This window comes from Papio anubis, chromosome 5 (genome assembly GCF_008728515.1).
Source record: "Papio anubis isolate 15944 chromosome 5, Panubis1.0, whole genome shotgun sequence".
Lineage (NCBI taxonomy): Eukaryota > Metazoa > Chordata > Mammalia > Primates > Cercopithecidae > Papio > Papio anubis.
In genome coordinates this window covers 51,451,955-51,477,217 of record NC_044980.1, presented here as the reverse complement: position 1 = coordinate 51,477,217, position 25,263 = coordinate 51,451,955, and the positions used below count along the sequence as shown (strand labels likewise).

At 40.0% G+C, this 25,263-nt stretch overlaps 1 protein-coding gene and 1 long non-coding RNA gene across 2 annotated transcripts; one reads left to right on the top strand and one right to left on the bottom strand.

Annotated features, from left to right (window-relative positions):
* Positions 1 to 17,271: 17,271 nt before the first annotated feature.
* On the bottom strand, positions 17,272 to 22,933 carry LOC103885108. The gene is made up of 3 exons (XR_648006.3): positions 22,847 to 22,933; positions 22,053 to 22,125; positions 17,272 to 19,057 (listed from the first exon to the last, which is right to left on the bottom strand). It is a non-coding gene; the product is annotated as an uncharacterized LOC103885108 (long non-coding RNA).
* Positions 19,899 to 23,005, top strand: LOC103885109 (growth/differentiation factor 3). The gene is made up of 3 exons (XM_009208441.3): positions 19,899 to 21,210; positions 21,815 to 22,479; positions 22,833 to 23,005. The coding sequence occupies exons 1-3, from the start codon at positions 21,030 to 21,032 to the stop codon at positions 22,977 to 22,979; spliced, it is 993 nt and encodes a 330-aa protein (XP_009206705.2). The 5' UTR covers positions 19,899 to 21,029; the 3' UTR covers positions 22,980 to 23,005.
* The last annotated feature ends 2,258 nt before the right edge of the window (positions 23,006 to 25,263 follow it).

The window sequence follows — 25,263 nt, the reverse complement described above, 5'->3', positions numbered from 1 at the left end:
GCATTGTTTCATCATTAGTGAACAGTAGCAGATGAAAATCTCATTGTTCTTCAGCTCTTAATTTTGGAAAAATCCTTGGTGAAATGTCACCTCTCCTTCCCCATGTGTCTCCTTTTACTGAGTAATTAAAAATTTAATTGAACTCAAAAGGACAGAATAGGCCTTCAGCATTTTACACTTGAAGTACAATCAGTATCTAATTTGTTTAAATGCATAGTGAAATGAAGAGATATACAATAGCATTTGGCATATGTTTTTTAAATCATTTTCCCCTCAGATACTTAACATGTCACTGAATTAGAAATTACATCATAAAATAGTGGTTTTAGCCGGATGACCTGAAAGCCAAGTCAGTACATCCCAGGTCTGGCTTTTCTTGAAATGATGATGAATCAACTTTACAGCACTTGAAAACCCACCACCAGAATCCATCTGCAATTCTATCTTTTCCTCCAGGGTCCCAGGGAGAAGAAAAAAGGGATAATGCAAATACAGCAAAAAATTTAAGAAACCTCAAATGATTGGTGACTTGATTCCAGGACAGGAGAGGAAGTGAGGAGCTTAAGATGGTGTTTGGCTTATTAGTCCAATAAGGAAAAGAGCAGCTCCTAAAGGTGGCAGATAGCAAGTTCTAGCAGTGGAGAGTGAAACAGGTAGATTTGGTAGAAAAGGAAAAGGACAATTAGTGAGGTATCTTAGGATCAAGGCATGTCCCTCCTAGTTCCTTAACCAGCCACTCGTCGGGCCATGGCAGTCATACCAGGGATCTGGAGCTGCAAGATCTCCCCAAGTCCTACAGCAGGATTTAGAGCAGCGCAGCCCATTGCAGTGGAGAATTGTATTACAGAACACAAAGTTGGAATTACAATCATTATTTTCTCCAAAAATGTTAAACGTATTTGTTTGGTTCTATAGGAATATTGGCCTTCCACTATATAATCAAGTTTAAACAGGTTTGCTGTTATAAGGTTTTCTAAACTGCAGGTTTAAGCCAGTATTTTTTTAAGAAAAGAAGAAAAGAAATATGATAAAAAAATATCAGAGTGCGTTGTCTGAAGTAAGGACAATGTGAATCTTTTGTTTTGTGTGTGTGTCCGTACATGCATGCATGTGTGTGTAGTTATGGTGTAAAGTGTATTCCTTACTTCTGGTTGCAGTAAAAAAGTATTCAAGATCATTGGGCTGGGGCTGCAGAATGGAATCAGTGTTTATACATTTCAGTTCTAGATGTTGAAGCAGGCCCACATAGCAAAAATCAATTCACTGGCAGTGAGTTTGCCACAAGCCAGTTTACCAAAAGTCAATTCCACAAACTGATTTGCTGAGGCATCAATTTATCACGTTAACTGGAGACTTTCCCCACATTTTAGTTTCCTTAAAGCTTTATTGTAGCACTGTAGCTAGAGATTTGTTAGACTTCTCAAATATCTATCAATTTGGGCTACCAATAGTTTAGACATCTGTGTCCCTTTCTGCTCCTGGCTATGTGGATGTCTCTTGGGGTGACACTGCTGCAAATGAATTTTCTGACAAATTTTAGCAAATTTGTCATTTGGCAAATTGATTATTTGATAAATTGACTGTTATAACAAACAGGCCTATTGCCTGCTCATATGTTCTTTCCTTTGAAATTATTTCCCAATCATTTTCATTCATAATGACTCTTTTCTAATCCCATTCACATTCTCTCTCTGAACTGCACTGTCCATTGTGGTATGCTGTGCTATTCGCCAATTATGGATACTATATAATGATGATGTTTATGATGTAGTTCATGAAAATGATAGCCCTGTACAAATAAAGTGCTAAATTCTACAGTTACACAATTAGAAAACAATGTAGTATGTGATGCGCTAATTGCATGAGATTGACAATGTGTGTAATATGTTAGTTTATTTTTCTCTAAGTATATCCTACTCTCCCAGTAAACTGACTTGAGACTTCAACCATCTCAGTATCTCTCCTCCACATTCAAGCACTAAATCTTTTCCATGTTTCCTAAGAAACTCCTTTCAATTCCATTTATCCCCATTCCATCCTTTTACCAGAGTTTAGTTGTTCCCGGATTATTGAGTTTACTCATTTGTTGTCTCAATTCCTCTCCCTTCTCCTCTTGTTCTTCCTCCTTCTCCTTTTAAAAAGTTTTATCAATAAAAGTAGTTTAAGAACGCAAATGGTTCTGTAAGTTTTGATATAAAAAGTAGTGGTCTTCTGCTTCCCTTCCCACATTCCCACCTCATACCCCTACCAAAGAGATGACTGCTGTCATCTGCTCTCCTTTGGCTGCTTATTTTTAATGTTTATCTTTACATATCTATTAATGTACTGTGTTACCACTTATTATTTCATTCCAGTCATTCTCTGTTGTCTTCTCACTAGAGTAGAAGAGGATCTAGTCCCCTTTCCTCCCTCCCTCCCTCCCTCCCTCCCTCCTCAAGATATACCCCCCATCCTCCAGTAGAATTAAATTGTAATTTGAGTTGTGTAAGGGATCAGCATTTACATGTTTATGGCTGCTATTCATCCATTGAAACAATTTTTTTCCCTGAAGTGTTAGCTGTGATATTGCTGTTTTCATGTTTTCAATTTCTAAAAGTCTTCATCCAGTTCTGCTCCTCTGTGGTTATTAATTCACTCCTTAGAAGCCCAGGGTTTATTCCTGACCCCTCTATACACAGCAGGAGCTCTGTTCTTGGGAATGTGTATTTATCAAGATTACCCCTGTATCATAACATTTCCTTTCCCATATTCATGACTGGTGCTTTGCACTGTTCTAAAGTATCAAGTAAGTTAGTGACTTCATCTGTGCATTTGTACACTCAGAATTCCCAGGTGGTCTGTATCTGTAAAGGTCCTTCTTTGTCCACTGGTGAAACCTATGGGGTGCTTTGCAAATCATGATGGCCCTGCCATCAGACAACCCCTTGAATGTGCTCTTCTTGGCCCTTCCATAAACCTGGAAAAACTGCTCTCCACGACATGCCACAGTGGCTACCTTCTGAAAATCTTGGCTTGTGTTCACACCGGTTCCCTATCCAAACTTCTTCAGACCCTTTTGCAACTCCTCTGATGGGAGATGGAAAATTTGGGGAAGGTTATCTTGGACTGAAATGTGTGGGATGATCAGGCAGGCTAGTAATTCAGTACTTTCCCAACAGGTATTATCTAAATATTTGGCCAATGTTCATCTAGTGGGCATGTAAAAAAAAATCAGTGTTATACTAATAAAAACTGAATACCTCAATTTATTTTCAAAATACTAAAAGGACATTCATAAGTGCTATAAAGCAAGTGATTTGTTATGGGCATAAATAGCATATCTCTTGTTTGGACCGTTGCCATGTCAAGTCAGTTTTCTGTCACTGTTACCTGAAGAGCCTTGGCCACTCCCATTCACCAAAGATAGAGGTGACTTGCATGGACACTGTTACTCTGTTCAAAATAGGCAGAGGGATCCTCTCCAAACACCATGATTTTTATGTGAGCAAAGTGTAACTTTTTTTAGCTTTTTGGAAAGTGTTTTTACTATTTTTTAAAACATAATTTCTTGAGATATATATTGGATACTTTAAAATTTTAGAAAACAACAGAGTCTCTCATTCCGGGTAAATCCACTCACCACACGTTACTTTGCTTTCAGAATTTTAGCTGACAGTCACAAATGGTACCAGGCAACAGCTGGCCACTAGTCTTAGCGTTGGTGGCACAGACCTTGTGGTGGCACCAGGGAATATGTGCTCCACAAGACACAAAAATAGTCAACAGAGATAGCCTAGTGCCAAAAAATGGCTGAGGGACCGTTTGTTTGAAATTAAAATGTACACTCTGTGGGGGATCAAAATCAAATTTACATTTTGCCAGTTATGAAAGGAGTTGTATGTGGAAAACACATATGCACACATATATATGTTTATGTCTCTCACAATATTATTTGCATAAATTAAATATATATGTATATAGCTATATCATTATGATTTGTGCTCTTGTCTCTGTGTGCATGTTTTTATATGTGTGTGTGTGTGTATATATATATATATATATTTTTTTTTTTTTGAGACAGAGTCTCTCTCTGTCACCCAGGCTTGAGTGCAGTGCCGTAATCTCAGCTCACTGCAACCTCCATCTCCTAGGTTCAAGCGATTCTCGTCCCTCGGCCTCCTGAGCAGCTGGGATTACGGGTGAGCACCACCATGCCTGGGTAATTTTTTATATTTTTAGTAGAGATGGGGTTTTGCCATGTTGCCAGCCTGGTCTCAAACTCCTGGCCTCAAGCGATCCGCCTGCCTCAGTCTCCCAAAGTGCTGAGATTACAGTCATGAGCCACAATGCCTGTCCATATATACATATAATTTTAATATATTCCAAAAAAGTCTATTATTAAGGCATTCACTGAGTTTCAGTTTGAGCAGTTCAAATGGAATGATCAGAGACAGAGCAATTGTCCCAAAGTTCTAAAGAGGTTTAACAAAATTCTATGTCTAAGATTTAAAAAAATTAAAAATAAAAAAACAATGCCAAGAGAAGGGACCTGGTGTAAGAACAGACTTTGAGGAAGAAGTAAGAACTGCCACCATCCCAGAAAGGGTTTGTTCAAGAGTCAGCTTTAGCAAGGGGGCCTTCGGGTCTATGTCAATCCCAAAAAGAAAATGGTCAGAATCTCTCTACAAAGAGGAAGAGGCAGTTTTTATATATAATTATTACAGGGACTTTGATTTGAATCAACTGTAAGAAGGACATGTGGTTAAAAAATGAAATATGTTATAAATCAAAATATATGCACCCAAACAATCTTGAAAAAGGAAAAAAGTGGAAGACTCACACTTTCTGATTTCAAATCTTAAACAATCTTTCAAAGCAGTAATTAAGACAGTGTAGTACTGGCATAAAAACAGACATACAGAGCAATAGAATTGGGAATCCAGAAATAAACCTATATCTGACACTAAAACCACAAGCTACAACACCAAAATAGACAAATTAGACTTCATCAAAATTTTAATAATTGGTGTTTCAAAGGACACTATTTGGAGATTGAAAAGACAGTCTTGATAAAACACTCTATCTAGAATATACGAAGAATTCTTACAACTCAATAATAAAAAGACACAAACTCGATTTATAAATGGGCAAAAGATTGAAATGGACATTTTTCCAAAGAAGATGTACAAATGGAAATGAGCACGTGAAAAATGCCCGACGTTGTTACCTATCAGGCAAATACAAAACAAAAGCACAACGCAATACCATTCCACACCCACTATGATGGCTAGAATAAAATGGACAGATAGTAAGTGTCCATCTCAGTGAGAATGTAAAGAAATTGCTGGTGTAAATCATCTAGCCACTTTGGAAAACAGTTTGACAATTACTCAAATTATTAAATATACAGTTACCATATGGCCCAGAAATTCCACTCCTAGGTATATGCCCATGAGAATTGAAAACATATGCCCACACAAAAACTCATATATGAATGTTAATAGAAGTATTGTTCATAATACTCCAAAGGTAAAACAACTCAAATGTCCATTAACTGATGAATGGATAAAGTAAAATATGATAAATATATACAATAAAATATTATTCAGCCATTAAAAGGAATGAAGTACTAATAAATGCTATAACATGGATTAACCTTGAAAATTTGCTAAGTGAAAGGAGACAGACAGAAAAGACCACATGATACATGATTCCACTGATATGAAATGTCCAGAATAAGCAAATCCATAGAGCCAGAAAGCAGATTAGTGATTATCAGAGTTTAGGCAGAGGGGGGAATGGGGAGTAGCTCCTTAATGAGCACAAGGGTTTTTTTTTTTTTTTTTTGGCAATGATATAAATATTGTAAAATTGATTGTGGTGATGGTTGTGCAATTCTGGGAACAGACTAAAACCACTGAATTGTACACTTCTTAATTTAATTTAATTTAATTTTGGAAACAGGGTCTCACTCTGTCACCCAGGCTAGAGTGCAGTGGCTCGACCTCCTGGGGTCAAACCTTGACCTCAGGGGTCAAAAGATCTTCCCTCCTTAGCCTCCTGAATATCTAGAACTGCAGGCACCCACCAGCATACCTGACTAATTCTTTTTTTTTTTTAATTGATGGCAGCTTCCTCTTTTGCCCAGGGTAGTCTTGAACTCCTGGGCTCAAGTGATCCTCATACCTTGGCCTCCCAAAGTGCTGGGATTACAGGTTCACATCTGGCATGCCTGGCCTGAACTGTACACTTTAAGTGAGTGAATCAGGTAGTATGTGAATGATATCTTGATGAAGCCGCTACAAAAAATACAGGCAAAACGGCCGGGGGCGGTGGCTCAAGCCTGTAATCCCAGGGAAATTTGGGAGACCGGGGTGAGTAGGATCCGCAGGGTCAGGGGTGAGACCATCCCGGCCGCAGTGAAACCGTCTACTAAAAAATACAAAAAACTAGCGAGGTGAGGGTGGCGCCTGTGATCCCAGCTACTCGGGAGGCTGGGAGCCAGGAGAAGTGGCACTTAGCCAGATGGGCTTGCAGTGAGCTGAGATCCGGTGCTGCACTCCAGCCCTGGGTGATGGGTGGGAGGACTCCGTCTCAAAAAAAATACAGGCAAAACAATAATATGCATTTTGTAAGAACACATGGAAATGTCACCATACACATTAAACACGGCAGAATGGCTGTCTATGAGGAAAGGGGGAAAAGTGAGTGACACATGGGAATAAAAGGGAATAAGTAAATGAGTACATAGAGAAACAAGGGCTCTTCCACTGTCTGAGGGCTGTGCGGTGAGCTGAGGTGCATGATTAGCTCAGCTCTTGACACCTGTATTTAAAAAGCGAGGAAATAAATTTTAAACATTGAATTCAATGGCACCATATTGTCAATATTTCAAATGATAGATACTTTAGGTCTCCCCAGAAACTGATCCTTTGATGTACCCCTTAATCTGCTCTAGGTTTTCATCTATCTCTGTTGTTCTTCCTCCCATTTCCTGTTCTCAGAAAGGTGTGCAAGGTGCTCTCTGCATTTTGGTTTTTCAAGCATAGCTTGTTCACCCAATCATTCCTCAATTCATGATCTTAATTTGCTATCTGAAAGACATGTAAATACCCAATAGTTTTGACCTACAAATTTGGCCATAACATTGGAGCAAGGGAACACTCTTGCCAAACTGTTGTGAGGCTGCTGTGTTTCCCTCTTTCAGTGTTTCTTGGTTAAATAATGAAACTTTCACATACACAATTTTGCTCTGCAATGATTTCTCTTCTGAAAGCATTATTATTTTTGTTTCTTTGTTTTTGAGACAGGGTCTTACTCTGTCACCCAGGCTGGAGTGTAGAGGCACAATCTCTGCTCACTGCAGCCTTGACCTCCTGGGCTCAAGCGATCCTCTCCACTTAACCTCCCAAGTAGCTGGGAAGCACATGCCACCGTGCCCAGCTAATTTTTGTATTTTTTGTAGAGACAGGATTTCATCATATTGCCCGGCCTGGTCTCAAACTCCTGAGATCAAGAGATCCGCCTGCCTTAGCCTCCCAAAGTGCTGGGATTACAGGCCTGAACCACCGTGTCTGGCCACATTATGTTTACTTAGTGTTTACATTACTGATTTGACCACTGGTCATCCATTTCTTCTGTCTGCTTTTGTGTTGCTTTTGTATGTTGCCATTTGTGTTTTAATGTACTTAAGCATTTCTTCCTGACCAAATTACAAATCTAAGGGCAAAACCTTTACCTTATGCTTTTTAATATTCTACTCAGTCAGGTACGGTGGCTCACGCCTGTAATCCCAGCATTTTGGGAGGCCGAGGCGGGTGGATCGCCTGAGGTCGGGAGTTTGAGACCAGCCTGACCAACATGGAGAAACCCCATCTCTACTAAAAATACAAAAAATTAGCTGGGTGTGGTGGTGCATGCCTGTAATCCCGGCTACTCGGGAGGCTGAGGCCAGAGAATTGCTTGAACCTGGGAGGTGGAAGTTGCGGTGAGCTGAGATCGTGCCATGGCACTCTAGCCTGGGCAACGAGAGTGAAACTCCGTCTCAAAAAAAAATATATATATATATATATATATTTTTTTTTTCTCCTCGGTAACTGTCACGATTCTTTTCATATACAGTAGTTCCTTCTCATCTGCGCTTTTGCTTTCTGTGTTTTTTTTTTAATCCACAGTAAACTGCAGTCCAAAAATATTAAATGAAAAATACCAGAAACCATTCACAGGTTTTCACTTGCATACCATTCTGAGTACCACGATGAAATCTCAAGCTGTCCTGCTCTATCTTATGTGGGATGTTTCGCTCTGTAGAGGCCCACCCGTTAGTCACTTAGTAGCTGTCTCATTGATCAGATTGGCTGTTTCAGTATTACAGTGCTTCTTTTGTTCAAGTCACCTTTATTTTACTTCATAATGGCCCAAAGCACAAGAGTAGTAATGCTGATATATTCTTATAATTGCTCTATTTTATTATTAGTTATTGTTGTTAACCTCTTACTGTGCCTGATTTATAAGTTAAACTTTATCATAGGTATGTATGTATATGAAAAAGCAGTATATACTGCATAGGGTACTATTTGGTACTATCCATGGTTTCAGGCATTACTGGAGGTCTTAAATGCATCCCTCAAGGATATGGGGGGACTACTGCAACAGGGACTGATAACACAGATTGATAAATTGATTGATTGACAGTTCATGGATTTATCAAACCATCTTGGAGCCTCAAAGAAAATACTGTTTAAAAAAAGGCCTCAGCGAATATTTTTCATTTAGTATAATGTGATTCGTTTTTTAAAAAATCAGCGTATTGACCTTTTAGAAGTATGCAATTTTAACTCATACAGTTTTTTTTTTTTTTTTTTGGAGATGGAGTTTTGCTCTTCTTGCCCAGGCTGGAGTGCAATGGCGCAATCTTGGCTCAACACAACCTCCACCTTCTGGGTTTAAGCGATTCTTCTGCCTCAGCCTCCCAAGTAGCTGGGATTATAGGCATGTGCCACCACGCCGGGCTAATTTTGTATTTTTAGTAGAGACCAGGTTTCTCCATGTTGGTCGGGCTGGTCTCAAACTCTTGACCTGAGGTGATCCTCCCGCCTCGGCCTCGCAAAGTGCTGGGATTACAGGCATGAGCCAACTCATATACTTTTAAACATTTTTACCTGACTTGAAAACAAGTGACTTGTTATGATGTGCAATGTAACAACCAAATATTTATCTCGCCACCTCCTTGGGTTCTATATTAATCTATTTGTGGTGCTACAACAACACACCTAAGACTAGGTAATTTATAAAGAATAGGAATGTGTTTTCTCACAGTTCTGGAGACTGGGAAGTTCAAGATAAAGATGCCAGCATCTGGTGGGGGACTTTTTACCGCATCCTTCCATGCAGAAGGCAAGAGAGGGCTGAAGGCTGTGCGAAGCCTCTTTTATAAGCACCTTCATCCCATTCTTGAGGGAGGACCTATCACCTCTTAAAGGCCCCACCCCTTTTTAAAATAGGTTTTTGGGGAATACGTGGCATTCGGTTACATGGAGAAGTTCTTTAGTGGTGATTTCTGAGATTTTGGTACACCTATCACCTGAGCAGCGTACACTGTACCCAATGTGTAGTCTTTTACCCCTTGCCCCCTTCCCAACCTTCTCCACTAAGTACCCAAAGTCCATTGTATCACTCTTATGCCTTTGCCTATCCATAGCTTAGCTCCCACTTATAAGTGAGAATGTGTGATGTTTGGTTTTCCATTCCTGAGTTACTTCACTTAGAAAAATGGTCTCTGATTCCATCCAGGTTGCTGTGAATGCCATTATTTCTTTCCTTTTTATGGCTGTATTCCATGGTGTGTATATACAGACATATACATATACACACACATAAACGTGGTGTGTATATATATACATATATATGTATACACATATATGTTGACTTTATCCATTCATTGACTAATGGACATTTGGGCTGGTTCTACATTTTTGCAATTGCGAATTGTGCTGCTATAAACATACGTGTCCAAGTATCTTTTTTGTATAATGACTTCTTTTCCTCTGGGTAGATACCCAATAGTGGGATTGCTGGATCAAATGGTAGATCTACTTTTAGTTCTTTAAGGAATCTCCATACTGTTTTCCATAGTGGTTGTACTAGTTTACATTCCCACCAGCAATGTAAAGCTGTTCCCTTTCACCACATATTATTTTTTGATTTTTAAGTTATGGTAAAGGCCCCACATCTTAATACTGTTACATTGGCAACACTTGAATTTTGGATGAGACACATTCAAACCATGGCAGGTATTGCACAGAATATCATAGAAAGACAGTTTCTGCCTGCAACAAGTTTGTTTAAAACAAGTTCATAAAAATAACCCTTTGGTAAGATCGCATAGACTTAAAATGATTTAGTTTAAAGCTATACCCACTGGTACAACTAACCTTATTTCTGAAACATAAATGTTCATATTCTTACATGACTTTTGTTTGCAAAGATATCTGTAGCATTGGCTGGGAAAAGTATTTCAGCAATTTTCCTTTAGTATTTTATCAAACACAACAAAGACAGTCCTGAGGCTGTATAGTCTTTTTTCAAAAAGGGTTCATGTAGCATATTCAGAAGGTCACAGTTCGAAATTCCACTGATGTCGGCCAGGTGCTGTGACTCATGCCTGTAATCCCAGAAATTTGGGAGGCTGAGGTGGGTGGATTACCTGAGGTCAGGAGTTCAAGACCAGCCTGGTCAACATAGTGAAACCCTATCTCTACTAAATATACAAAAATTAGCTGAGCATGGTGTCACATGCCTGTGGTCCCATCTACTTGGGAGGCTGAGGCAGGAGAATTGCTTGAACCTGGGAGGTGGAGGTTGCAGTGAGCCAAGAGTGCGCCACTGCACTCTAGCCTGGGGGACAGAGCAAGACTCCATCTCAAAAAAGAAAGAAAAAAAATTCCACTGATGTCTTGCATTTTAGTCTTGTGACAAAGAGTGGAAGAGTGTGCATGAACATTTCAATGGTAGACTTCAGCTATGTAGTATTACTCAATTACTTGGATGTTTGCTGCTTCAGACTAGAATCTGAGTCTTGAAACCAGTGAGAAAACTTAACAACCTTTAGTAGTCTTTCCTAGTCACCTAGTCACCTGGTAGGTTGAAAATTATGGGTTGCGGCCGGGCACGGTGGCTCACGCCTGTGATCCCAGCACTTTGGGAGGCTGAGGCAGGCGGATCACGAGGTCAGGAGATCGAGACCATCCTGGCCAACACAGTGAAACCCTGTCTCTACTAAAAATACAAAAAATTAGCCGGGCATGGTGGCAGGCACCTGGAGTCCCAGCTACTCAGGAGGCTGAGGCAGGAGAATGGTGTGAACCCAGGAGGTGGAGCTTGCAGTGAGCCAAGACCGCGCACTGCAGTCCAGCCTGGGGGACAGCAAGACTCTGTCTCAAAAAAAAAAAATTATGGGTTGTTTTAAAGAGCACTTTAGCTCCCTAAATGATAGCTGAGCCAGTGCAAGATACCCAACAGATTATGACATGTTCAGGGCGCCAGCAAAGCAGGGGCACCCCCACCCTAAAAATAAACAAGTTAGCTTTGACAGATTTGTTCAGAACTTTGTACAAAAAAATGTTGGAAGAAACTCTATTGATTTCAGCATGCACGGAAATTTTGCATCATAATAAAATGTTGAATTACCATTGGTGGGGTGGTAGGACTCCATAATCTTTTCAATATTTAGGACCTCCCAAGGGTCTGGCTACGAGAAGCCACACACTGTATGTATAAAGTCACATGAAAATTATTTAACTCTCAATACACAAATTGAATCTAATTTTTGCAGGTATTATCTAAAATTAAGATAATGTTTCAGAGGCTGAAAGGAACTATGAGAAGTATACATGTGGATATCTTGTTCTACCAGAAAGAAATCATTTGTAATTAAGGCCCAGATGTTTCTGAAAGCTGAACAACCACTTCTGTCTTTATTCAAGAAGTGCCTTCTACATGGATTTTTGGAGGATAAATTACTGACCTCTTTTGTTTCTTTATAACCTTTAAATCCATTTCTACACCCCTCACCCACCCCCCCAAAAAAATACAGGAAATTCTCTTCTTTTGTGTTTACCCTGATCCATAATCAACTAAAAGGTTTTGTTTGTACATTTTTTGTTTTCATTTTCTTCATAATTTTATAGATATTTCATATCATAATGAAAGTTGAGAAAAATCAAGTTTTCTCCTTTTTTTATTATTTTGTAAAGAATGCTTTTCTCGGCCAGGTGCAGTGGTTCACGCCTGTAATCCCAGCACTTTGGGAGGCCAAGGCAGGTGGATCACCTGAGGTCAGGAGTTTGAGACCAGCCTGGCCAACATGGTGAAACTGTGTCTCTACTAAAAATACAAAAATCATGCAAGCGTGGTGGTGTCCACCTGTAATCCCAGCTACTCAGGAGGCTGAGGCATGAGAATCGCTTGAACCCAGGAGGTGGAGGTTGCAGTGAGCCGAGATCATGCCACTGCACTCCAGCCTGGGTGACAGAGTGAGTCTCTGTCTCAAAAAAACCAAAAAACAAGAAACGCTTTTCTCATATGTGCTTAGGGAAATGTACATTTAGTTGACTACTTGAAACAAAATTTTAAGAACACAGAAATAAATGAAACATATATATATATACACACACATATATATATATACACACACACATATATATATATATATATATATTTTTTTTTTCAGATGGAGTCTTGCTCTACCACCCAGGATGGAGTGCACTAGCACAATCTCGGCTCACGGCAACCTCCGCCTCCTGGGTTCAAGCGATTCTCCTGCTTCAGCCTCCCAAGTAGCTGGGACTATAGGTGCACGCCACCAGGCCCAGCTAAGTTTTGTAGTTTTAGTAGAGACGATGTTTCACTATGTTGCCAGGATGGTCTTGATCTCTTGAACTCATGATCCACCCGCCTTAGCCTTCCAAAGCATGGGATTACAGGCATGAGCCATGGCACCTGGCCAATATTTTATTTTTAATATTTTACAATTATATAAAATTACAAAAAGTGGTAGCAGTAGTAGAGAGTTTGATACCAACTAGTTTTATTTTATTTTATTTATCCAACTAGTTTTAATATGTGCTATTTTGCCACTCTTGCTTCAATTTTTTTTTGAATAAATAAAATCGATACAGATGGAGGCCTCCCTTTCCTATTCTCTTCCCTGATACTCAGTGGTAATCACCAGCCTGAGGTTGGTGTATATACTTCTTGTTCACATCTTTTGTGCTCTGACTACATATTATGCTCCCACTACAAAATATTGCTTTATGATTTGTATATATCTATCTTGAAACATTGATTTTGAGATTTAATTATGTTGATGCAAGTAGTAATATCTCATATGTTTTAAGATTCTATATTGTTTCACTGTGTAAATGTACTTAATTTATCTATTGATATACCAATTAACATTTGAGTTACTTCCAATTTTTCCCTAAAACAAAGGCTGCTACTGGGGAAGATCCTCAGATAGCTTTCCTATGATGATGCCCACAGGAACGCTAGCTCAGTTCCTAGAAGTAGAATCGCTAGTTTGTAGGGAATGCAAATTTATTTGACTAGATATTGCCAAATTTTACAATTAACATTGGGGATGCTCATTTCTATACATACTCCTCCATTAGACTTTAATTTTTCTGCCTGTCGTTGAAGTATCGAATAGTGTTTCATGTTGTTTTCATTTGCATTTCCCTGATTGCCGATGAGAAACAGAATCTTTTCACATACCATTCTTACGTGAACTATCTGTTCTTACTCTTTGCCTGTTTTAAAAGAATTGTTGTCTTCAAGTTGATTTGTAGGATTTTAAGAAAGTTATGCTAGGGATACTAGATTTTGAGAATTTTACATTGCATGTATGTTCTCTTAGTATGTGATTTGTCTTTTAATTTTTTGTATGATGTCTCTTGTTGCCTAGACACTTAATTTTAGTGCAAATGTTTTAAGTTTATTATTTATATTTATGTATCTTTTTTTTTTTTTTTGAGACAGTCTCGCTCTGTCACTCAGGCTGGAGTGCAGTGGTACAATCTCGGCTCACTGTAATCTCTGCTTCCCAGGTTCAAACGATTCTGGTGCCTCAGCATCCTGAGTAGCTGGGATGACAGGCACCCGCCATCATGCCTGGCTAATTTTTTATTTTTAGTAGAGATGGGGTTCCACCATGTTGGCCAGGCTTGTCTCCAACTCCTGGCCTCAAGTGATCCGCCCGCCTTGGTCTCCCAAAGTGTTGGGATTACAGGCATGAGCCACTGCGCCTGGCCCTATCTATACTTATATTTTCAATCAGCATAGATTTAAACGTGTAATGTTGTGAGGTAAGCCCTAATTTATTGTTCCTGACTTAATACGGCCTAATTTGCTGTTCCATATGGATCGCCAGTGAGAAGAGTATACCCCTGCCTCCACTGGTTGAGAGTTATCGTTACTGTGCTGTATACAGGCTGCAGTGGGTCTAACTTTGTAACATGCATCAGAGTCACCTGAGGACTTGTTAAAAATGTAGATTTCTTGGCTCCACCCCAAGTTTTTGATTCAGTAGGTCTTGGGCTTGGGTGTGGTCTGAGAATTTGTTTCTCCAATAAATTCCCAGGGATGCTGATGCTGCTTGTCCTAGGACCATACTTTCATAACCGCTTATATAGAGGAGCCAACATGTTTTGTTAGTATCTCTTGACATCAATGCCTTGAGGAAACTGAAATTTAAGCCTATTTTATAGATGAAGAGCCTGGTGAGGAAATCAATTAGGTGATTTTCCAAGGTGTGTACTAACAAGTTAGAATTGGAGACTGCTGGCCGGGCGCGGTGGCGCACACTGTAATCCCAGAACTTTGGGAGGCTGAGGTAGGGCAGATCACGAGGTCAGGAGTTCGAGAGCAGCCTGACCAACATGGTGAAACCCCATCTCTACTAAAAATACAAAAATTAGCCGGGCGTGGTGGCACGCACTTGCAGTCCCAGCTATTCCGGAGGCTGAGGCAGGAGAATCGCTTGAACCTGGGAGGCAGAGGTTGCGGTGAGCTGAGATGTGCCATTACACGCCAGCCTGCGCGACAGAGTGAGACTCTGTCTCAAAAATAATAATAATAATAATAATTGGAGACTGCTGTGATTTCTTTACTTGGTTTTGGTTCCCACAATATGTAACTAGCATTAAATCATAACAAGATTTAAATTTTTTTAAAAAACACCAGTTTTTTTTACTTGAAAATTATATCTTTATGCATTTGGTTCTATCTCTTAAAAATAATTATTTCAAATGACAGTTGTCTGGCCTTAGTAATATGACATATAGAATGCATAAAATGAATACAAGGATGGAATATAAACATTATCAGAAAACAAATTGAAGTACTACGTTCATTAAACAGAAAAGGATAATAAGCAGAAAAGTCTTATGATCTATCTAAAGTCAAATAATTCAATCATAAAAGGATTAGTCACAGACTGTGCTAAGTAAATATTTATTAACTACTTATCTTATTAAATCTCTTTGTTTTAGTTAGATACGTGGCAAGTGCAATGTCATAATGGGCTCTTTCCCTAGGTCTTGCTACTCAGGAGGTGGCTCAAGGACTAGCTATATAGGCATCACCTGTGAGCTCATCAAACTGCAGACTCTCGGGCCCCACCCCAGACCTCCTGAATCAGCTGCTTTTTAACATCCTCAGCTGGTTCAAATGCACATTAAAGTCCGAAAGTTCTGAGATTCTGCATTTCTAAGATGCTCTTAGGTGATGCCCCTGCTGTGTTGAGGGTCCTCTTAACTACACTTAACATGGCAGAACTCTGCTCTCCTCTCTACTTGTTAAAACAAACAATATCTTTAAAGAATACTAACTTTGCTAGGTAGTTTAATAGTGAATCCCTTCAGTAAAGATTTATGGACACTACAGTGGGTATTATCCTGAAGAGAGAAAAATAAAGACAAGACAGGCACAGCTCTCAGAGTGAAATAACAAGTTTGGTAGTCAATGTTATAGAACAATGGTAATTGTATCTGATTGCTAAAAGAAAGCCCCAAAGAACACTAATCAGCTGAAATATAGTTATAACAAAGGAAGTCCAGAATTTGACTTCTATAGAACTGTTTTCCATTTGAAAGAATATAAAGCAATGGAAAACAGACAAACTTATACATTATTTAGATGGAACCTATCACATTACATTAAGTACATCATTAGATTTGTAAAAGCAATCTTGCAGTCACTGTTTTGATTCAGAGGCTTTTGTATCATAAGCTACACTAAGTACAGAAGTAATTGGTATGAAAGATATACGCTTTTTTTTTTTTTGAGACAAAGTTTTGCTCTATTGCCCAGGCTGGAGTGCTGGAGTGCAGTGGCATGATCTCTGCTCACTGCAACCTCCACCTCCTGGGCTCAAGCAAGATACTCGCGTTTTAATAGAATGTGTATTTGAATCAAAGTGCCTTGAAGTTTTTCCAGCTTCATATATAGAAGGAAACTTTTCAAGGTTTAGTTCCGATATCTCAGTGCTGATTTGTGCCACTCAAAATGAATAAAACATGGACTCTTGGTTTGAGTATAAATGTCAAACAGTCTGGGTAGTTTGTGTTGTGACAAAGCATATTATTAATGCAACTGTTACCACATACAGTGGATTAAGACTGGATTAAAACCTGGATTCCACTTCAGAAAAGGCAAATCTATTATTCATTCATTCATTCACTCATCTTTTTTTTCCCCTGGAGGTATCCAGGCCACATTTGTAATGAACCAGGTTTCCTGTTGATGCCAGAGCATAAGGCAGATTCTCTTTTTGTTTTGTTCTTTTTATGAGATAAAACACGAATTCCTGACAAGACATATTATTTCCATAAACAGCATTCCTTTCTTTTTCATCTTTTTTGGTTTCTGCGGGGTTTGAAATGCTCATGAGTGGGATAGTATTTCCTCCCTGAAAAGGCTTGGATAACATCAGAGATAATTTTTTTTTCTATACGTTGGTTAGCAACAGAGCGTTATCTCATTAAGAAGAAAGTCTGTGAATTTATTTTTATTTTTTGGAGACAGAGTCTCGCTCTGTCACCCAGGCTGGAGTGTAGTAGCGCAATCTCGGTTCACTGCAAGCTCAGCCTCCCGGGTTCATGCCATTCTCCTGCCTCAGCCTCCCAAGTAACTGGGACTACAGACACTCGCCACCACGCCCAGCTAATTTTTTTTTTTTGTATTTTTAGTAGAGACGGGGTTTCACCGTGTTAGCCAGGATGGCCTCGATCTCCTGACCTTATGATCCGCCTGTCTTGGCCTCCCAAAGTGCTGGGATTACAGGCATGAGCCACCGCGCCCAGCAAGTCTGTGAATATTTTTATTGGCAGGTGAGATTTTCTTCCCTATTTCAAGGACATTCATATTCCAATGGCTATCTAGTAAGTTGGGATAAATCCATCTATCCATCCATCCATTTTTAAAAATCGTTTTTTCTTTCATCCAACTATCCATCCAACAAGTGCCTACCATATACTTTTTAGGTACCAGGCACTGTGCTCAATTGTGTGTATTTACTGTTATGTAAATACAAAACTACTTCAGTCCTTGTTCTAAAGGAATTTTCAGTCTAGCGGGGAGACAAGTATTCAAAGCAACGATTACAATATGGTAAGATACATGCCATTATAGAACCTAATGCATAGGTATCCCGATTACTTACTGATTAGTATGATGATGCCTTGCCAGGCCTTCAGGTTTTAGATGAGCTAGAGTCTAGCTCTAGACTGCCTAGGTTTAAATCCTATCCCTGATACTTGGTAATTGTGTGGCCATGGACAAGTTAGGTGATCAGTCTGTACCTCAATTTCATCATCTGTGAAGTGGAGATAATAATTATACCTGTTGCATAAGGCTGATACCAAGATAAAACTAGGTAATACATGTAAAGCACTGGAATTAGTAATATTTAGCAGTATTTACATACACTATGTAAATGTTAATTATAATTATCATCCCTACTTTTCAAAATGAACTTATCCATTAAAGAGTAGTCTCCCAAGATGATCTGCTGGGAGCAGTAAAAAAATAGTAGAAATACTAGAAAATGAATTCCTATTTAATTTTCATATCCTTTTTCAATCTCCATTTTTGTGTATCTTATATGTATATATATGTGCATCTCATTAATATATATGTATATTAGCATACATATGTAGTTTATTAATGAATAAACCCATATGTAGACATTGGGGTAAATGTTATTCTATTTTTTTTCTACTGTTAGGGCCCTCAACCAAAAACTTAAAGATTATTTAAATAAATATGTGTATTAAATAAATATGTGATACCCTATCCACAGACAGGACTTGCAATTTGTAGTTTATAAAGCACCTTTATGTATATTATCCCAAGTCCAAGAAGACACTGAGCATATTATCAACTATATACTTTTCATCTGCTTCTGATTCTTACCACATCTAAATGGACAGAGCTGAATGGTGAGGCTACAGGCATACTAGAGTCAATGACTTGAGCAGTCAATGCTTCCTTCTTCCCTGATGAGGCACTTGATAGGTTTTGCAGGGCCTCAGATAAGTTGGCTCATATTTTGCTAGCATGTATTTTCATCATACTCACTCAGCTGCAGCTTGGCAATGACACATGAAATATAAATCTATTGAAATATAAGCTGAACATATCATTGGCCAACATTTTCTCCAGTGTGATAGTTGATAAATGGTCTTTTTTGGTGTTTACTTTTCAACATCCTATGAGACAAGCATACAAAAACGTTTACCATAGAGTGCAATCTGGTCTCTCCTGTCTGCATGATTCATTTTCAGATTTTCTTGTGTAAATGAAGCTGAAGATGCTAACAAAACAACAGCTGCTTAGCTATAAATTAGTAAAACAAGTTTCTCATCCAAGATTATTATTGAAGGGTTTTATTTAAAGCAATTTACAAATTCATGAAGGATTTTACTTAACACATTTACACTTGAAGCCATTTAGAGAAGGCCTGGGGATTAGATGGGAGCTGCCTCCTTTCCTCTTGCTGAGAATTTGGAGATTAATTTATCTAAACAAAAAGGAAAGCCACATTTGCTAGAAATTCCATAAGCTCACTACATATTTAATTGGGGTTCCATAAGAATCTGCTCATTAAAAAGCAAAGAATATAAGCTCAAAAGAGAGTTATCATCAACCTCTCATTGATTAGAAAAATAACACAGACAAGATAGGGATAATTAGTGGGAACTTTAGGCACACAAATTATCAGCTTTTAGAATTCTATTCTCAACTTAAAAAAAAAAACCTATTTCTATTCCTTTTCCTTTTACCAAAGCTTGTTTTTCTAAATTGAATTATTTTGTCCTTTGCTTTTGTTTTGTATTTCTTCATTTTTAAGGAACAAAAATCCAAAGGAATTGTCTTAACATAGAATCTACTCTGCAAGGAGAGCTGACTCAGCCCTGCTGTGGGCAGGTCATTACCTACTTTTTCCTCGGTTTCCCCATCCTTGGATGTTCCCCATCCAAGGATAATCACACCTACCTCATCAGCTTGTTTCACTAACATTAGCTAATGAATTTACACAGAAGCTTTCTAAAGATGGACTGTACTGATTACCATTACTTATGGTATACTTATTTACATAATTTGGGACATTGAATTTCTTAATGAGAATAAATGAACCTCAAGTTTAGAGAAACTAAACTTTTTTTTTTTTTTTTCAGACGGAGTCTCACTCTGTCGCCTAGGCGGGAGTGCAGTAGCGCAATCTCAGCTCACTGCAGCCTCTGCCTCTGGGGCTCAAGCATTTCTCCTGTCTCAGCCTCCTGAGTAGCAGGGATTACTGGTGCACACCACCACACCTGGCTAATTTTTGTATTTTTAGCAGAGACGGGGTTTCACCATGTTGGTCAGGCTGGTCTTGAACTCCTGACCTCGTGATCTGCCCACCTTGGCCTCTCAAAGTGGAGAAACTAAACTTTTATTGTATGTGTCAATGTGATTTGGTCTTTTAAGAAAAGCAAATATTATAAAATGCAGGTTAATTTGTTAATGAAGGATGCCTTACTCTGTATGTTTAATTGACAGATTATTCCTACACTATATATATAATATGCTCATAATAATTTGTTAAGTGTTAGGAAACATGAAGAAGACTATATTGGCTTCTTATGTCTGTTATTTTTTGAAGATCTTGATTTGTATTCTCCGAAAAGAAAACAAAAGAATGATGGGAGCATGAATCCCAAATATTGCTTTTCTTATGTGGGTACTTCCCACATAAGAATCTGGTATTTTCAGATTTAGTGAATTTCATCCTTTTAACCTGAAGGAGTTTTTTGTTGTTGTTGTTGCTGTTTGTTTGTTTCTGTTTAAAAAAATTTCAGAGCCACAAACACACTAGGTATAGCATATTATCAATGAATCAAAATACACTTATTGGGCGTCTTCTATGTACTAGTTACAGTATAAATAATGTGGATGAGTGATTTTCAAAGCGGTCTCAGAACCAGCATTATCAGCATCACCTGGCAACTTGCTAGAGTGGTAAATTCTTGGACCTCATTCAAGACCTACTGAATCAGAAACTCTGGGAATGGGGCCTAGCAATCTATGTCTTAACAAATGCTCTAGGTGATTCTGATGTTAGCTAAAGTCTAAGAACACAAAGGTGAGTTAAATGGAGTGTTTGTAACTTGCAAACTGTGCATACCTGTCCTTGTTTCCAGCATTTGGACCGACACAGTCTGTCAGAGCATGTCTTCCATATAAGTGCATCTATTCACTAATTATGTACTTGTATTTTCAAGGTTGCGTTTGAGAAACACAATCTGTATTATCACTTCTTGTACCTTCACTCTTTAAGCAGGAGTAGGTATTGAAGTTGTTCTGGGAGTGGGAGTTTCTCTCATCTGAATTTAATTTCTCTTGAATGCATGATCAGCCCCAAGCTCTGGGGGTTAGAATAGGGACTACACCTGGCCAGATGGATATTTAAAGACAGTGAAGGTGAAGCCCCGCTTCTAAGAGCAGGTACGATGGAGGGTGGCGGTGGGAGAAGTGGCAGCTCCTGGCTCATTCCCGGGCTCTTGGCTCTGGGTCTTTGGTGCATGTGTTTGAGCTCGGTAGAGACATTTGACTGTCGCAACCCAATGCTGCCTTCCCACATAAATGAGATCTTTTCTGCCAGGCAACATGGTTTTACCCTCACATTCAAAAGTAAGTATCTGGAGCTCTGGTCTTTGCCAGGGAAGGAGTGATCCAAAAGCTGCCTGGCAGCATTTTGTGGGACTGGTTGGGGAATAGGGTGTAAATGACAACAGATATTTAGGGCTCTTGTGAGTAAAGCAAGGAGCTGGGGACAGAATACTCCTCAGCTGGTCTAGCAGAAGAGGAATCTGCTTCCTGGTTTCAGCTCTGCAGGCCTGGTACGTAGGATGTCTTTAAGCTTTATGGCTGATGCCCTAAAGTTCTCTGTGTAAGGATGCTCCAAAGTGTGAAGTACACAGCTGGTGGGCTGGGCAACTACAGTGTTTTAGGACATACAACAGGGCAAGTGGCTTGTCTTAGGTCATGGTGACTGGAATGGTTTTCAGTACTAGGGCAGTCATTCTGACTTAATTCTAGGGGTAGGGTGATGGGAGTTGAGAAACCTCAGCCCATTCCTGGCTGCTGTGGACTAAGCACTGGCTTTGACAAGCTGAGACTGCTAAATCTTTGTCCTATCCTGCAAGGCTGGGTAGTGGGGAGTAAGAAGCTGAAAGGGAGGTGGGACTTTCCATGATAGCGGCCTCCTGGAGCTTCCCCTCTTCTTTCCCTACAGGCTCACAGTTCCTACACAGCTACTGGCTCCTCTGTTTTGAGGCAGTTCCCTTCTTGGGGGTTTCCTTGATAAACCTATGGGCTTGGGTGCCCATTGTCCCCCATGCCACTGAGCTTGTTCTAGAGTTCGAGGACCATGAAAGGGGCCTCCAAAGATTCCTGTTGGGATCTTTCCCCATTATCTTTTCATCCTACCAGTCAGAGGGAGGGTCATTATTGGAGATCTACTGTTTACTCACATATTGGATGGAGGTGGTGCCCACCCTCTTGGCAGAGACAAAGATTCCAGCCACTGATGTCGCTGATGCCAGCCTGAACGAGTGTTCCAGCATCGAAAGGAAACGAGATGTAGTGTTGCTGTTCGTGACCTCGTCCCACACACAGCCATCTCTGTTTCACCTGCCTTACATCCAGAAACCCTTTATCCCTAATGTGGAGCAGCTGATCCTGGGGACCCCATGCCAGAATCACTGGGAGATAGGCGGTGGCCAGAATACGTTTCCTGTAGAGAAGCTCTGCCATCTGCAGGATCGCAAGGTGAACCTTCACAGAGCTGCCTGGGGCGAGTGTATTGTTGCACCCAAGACTCTTAGCTTCCCTTACTGCCAGGGGACCTGCCTGGCCCTCAACAGTGAGCTCCGTCATTCCAGCTTTGAGTGCTATAAGGTAAAACATGGAACCTTGTTCTTTCTCTTGTGGGGTCATATTGGGAAAGCACTAAGTGCTCAACTCTCTAGGCCTGGCTCCTTTTGAGTCAAGGAAGCCACTGAACTTGGCAATTATGTAATCTAGCACTGATGCAGTGTGTAGCATCTTTCCTGCACTGTGACCTTATCCCTTATCTTTGCATAAGAAACAACAGCTTCCTAAAGATTGTTCTGAAACAGCCCTGATCCAGCAGCTTCTCCCCAGGCCCTCCTCCTCCCCCCTTCCCATCTATCCCTGACAAGTCTACCGATGCCCTTAGGTATGAGGCTGTGGCTATGAGGCACTCACCATTCTGCCATTTGTTTCTGCAGAGGGGAGTACCTACCTGTCCGTGGCTCTTCCAGACCTGCCATCCCACCAGGGTCAGACTCTTCTCCCTGATGGTCCAGGATGACGAACACAAGATGAGTGTGCACTATGTGAACACTTCCTTGGTGGAGAAGTGTGGCTGCTCTTGAGATACCCCAAAGCCTTCTACTGGCCTCAGGGCCATCTAAGTCTCAGGACTCTAGTAGGGGGTGGGATTAGTTTTCGTAGCAACTAGAGCTCTTTGAAGGCAGGTGGGATTTGGTTTGTTTCTCAAAGCACAGCAAGAAGGATGGCATTATGGCAGTAACCCCTCTTAGATGCTTCTCTTTGATGTGGGCAGGGGACCCCTAGTGCTGTTCTCAGTCACTCCTACTACTGGGAAGCTGGGCCCATTGTGATGTCTGACTGTTGCTGTCCTAGATTGTGACTGGGCTGGGCTTAGTGCCACCTCTGGGGTCATTTAGGTGGGGAAAGAGGAACTGGAATTGGACGCATGTCAGCTCTTGGGGTAGGGGTAAAATTGTTACCGGTGTTAAGCTGGCTTCGGACTCTTCTGAGCTTTTCAGCTGCTATCGTCCTTCTCTGTACAATTGGCATGGGGCTGGTCCAGAACTGACCTCAGCATGTATGTTTCTCCTCACCTAACACTCCTGGCCTCTTTAGAGTGAGCAAGGACTCTGTGCAAGAAAGCATTCTGTCATGGGCTAGTCGTGGGTAAAGGGCCCCGAAGCCTTCACAACCTGGTGTCAGATGGGAGCTTGAGAGTGCAGGTTGTCGCTTGACTGATGGAGGGGCCCTCTGGCCTCATGGAAAGTTTGTCTCACTATCATTTAAGGAACTTGATGATATTAGCTTTTCTACTATCTTTAATAAAACTACAGTACCATTGTTGTGGGTCTCTTATGTTGGATATCTATTACTTAATGCCCTTGAGCCTCTGAATCAGAATGAGTAGATAGATGTTGGGTTTCAAATCCTATTGTCAAGGATCACAGGAAAGAAGCAACGCAATGCACTTTGAAACCAATATTCAGTCATAGCACTCACTCAGTGACTTCTAGTTTTAGGTTCTAAAACGTAGGTCCAAAGTAAGATACAAGGAAGTACTCCAACGCAGACATTAATACCAAAACTACTTGTTAGATTTCTTGAGGCAGAAGAGAAACTGAAAGTTAGATGACACTCAGAACCTTAGTAACATGTTATCTGTCCTAGTGGGAGGAAGAGCATATCAGTTAAATTTACAATTTTAAAATGCGACTTTCTCAGTGGACATTCATAGTTCACGTTAGCCTGTGCCTTGCCGAGTATGCCTGTAGAATGATGGTCAGGGTGAGGGCTGAGCCTAAAGAAGGCAGAGAGCCATCCCTGGCTCTAGACTTTCCCAAGCTCGGTCTTGGCTGTGTAGTAGGTTTCATGAAATAAGGATGAACTAACTTCTGTCTTTTTAGATTCCTTTCTTTATATCTCTGCAACGGAAGTTCTGACCAATCTATGCAAGTGGTTTGTGCTTTTAAGTTTAATAGCAAAGTATGCAACGTGAGAAGCTGACTTTGCAGCCCCAATCCTAAACAAAGGTAGTGACTGTCAGGTGTGACATGTTCCCTGCCAGTCTGCTTTCTTTGTATATGAACATAGCCTTAAAACAATCCTATAGCTCCTTAACAAGGTGTTGTGGAGACATTTCAAAATCCTAACACCTTTTTTTTCCCATGGACGTTAGCTTGTATTTAATAGTTCTATACCCATTCAACTGATTCCCTTACTGATGGACATTCAAAGAGGGCATTTTAAAGTTACCCATTATTACAGTGCTGTGATCATCTTTGAATATAGATTCTTATATGCAAGTAGAATTGCTAAGAAAATGTCAGAGATGAAATTTGGTCTCCCCCAAAACTATGGCAGTTTACATTTCCCTCAACTGTGAGACCATTTTCCCCACACAGGGCAAGTCCTTTTGATAAGGGATACATTTCATTGTTAAGTTGCATCTTTAAAAATGAAAATTTGAACATATCAAATTAGCCAGTTGAATTCTTTGAATTTATCAAGGATCAAGCATTTTTTGTCTTATAGAAACTCTTAATATAACAAAATATAGCAAATATATTTGTTTCTTTTCTACATGGGGGTATTATATGGATAAGTCAATCTCTGACTTGATTGGTTCTAGGTTTCATATTTGGTCATCCCCACAAAAAGATAATACACATTCTGCCTTTTGTAGTTGTCGTGTTCATGGTCTTATTTATACATTAATACTTCTGGGCAGGGAGAGCTGGAGGCTCCCAGGCCATTTGTGTCTAGGCCTGACAGTGCCAATCTCTGGCCAGTCAAATGTAAGTGGGAGTCTGCAGGGTTTCCAGGACGGCTTCTGCTTCGCAGTTGAGGGCCTGGTTTGCAGTAATAAAGTACTACATTAAGGGGGCA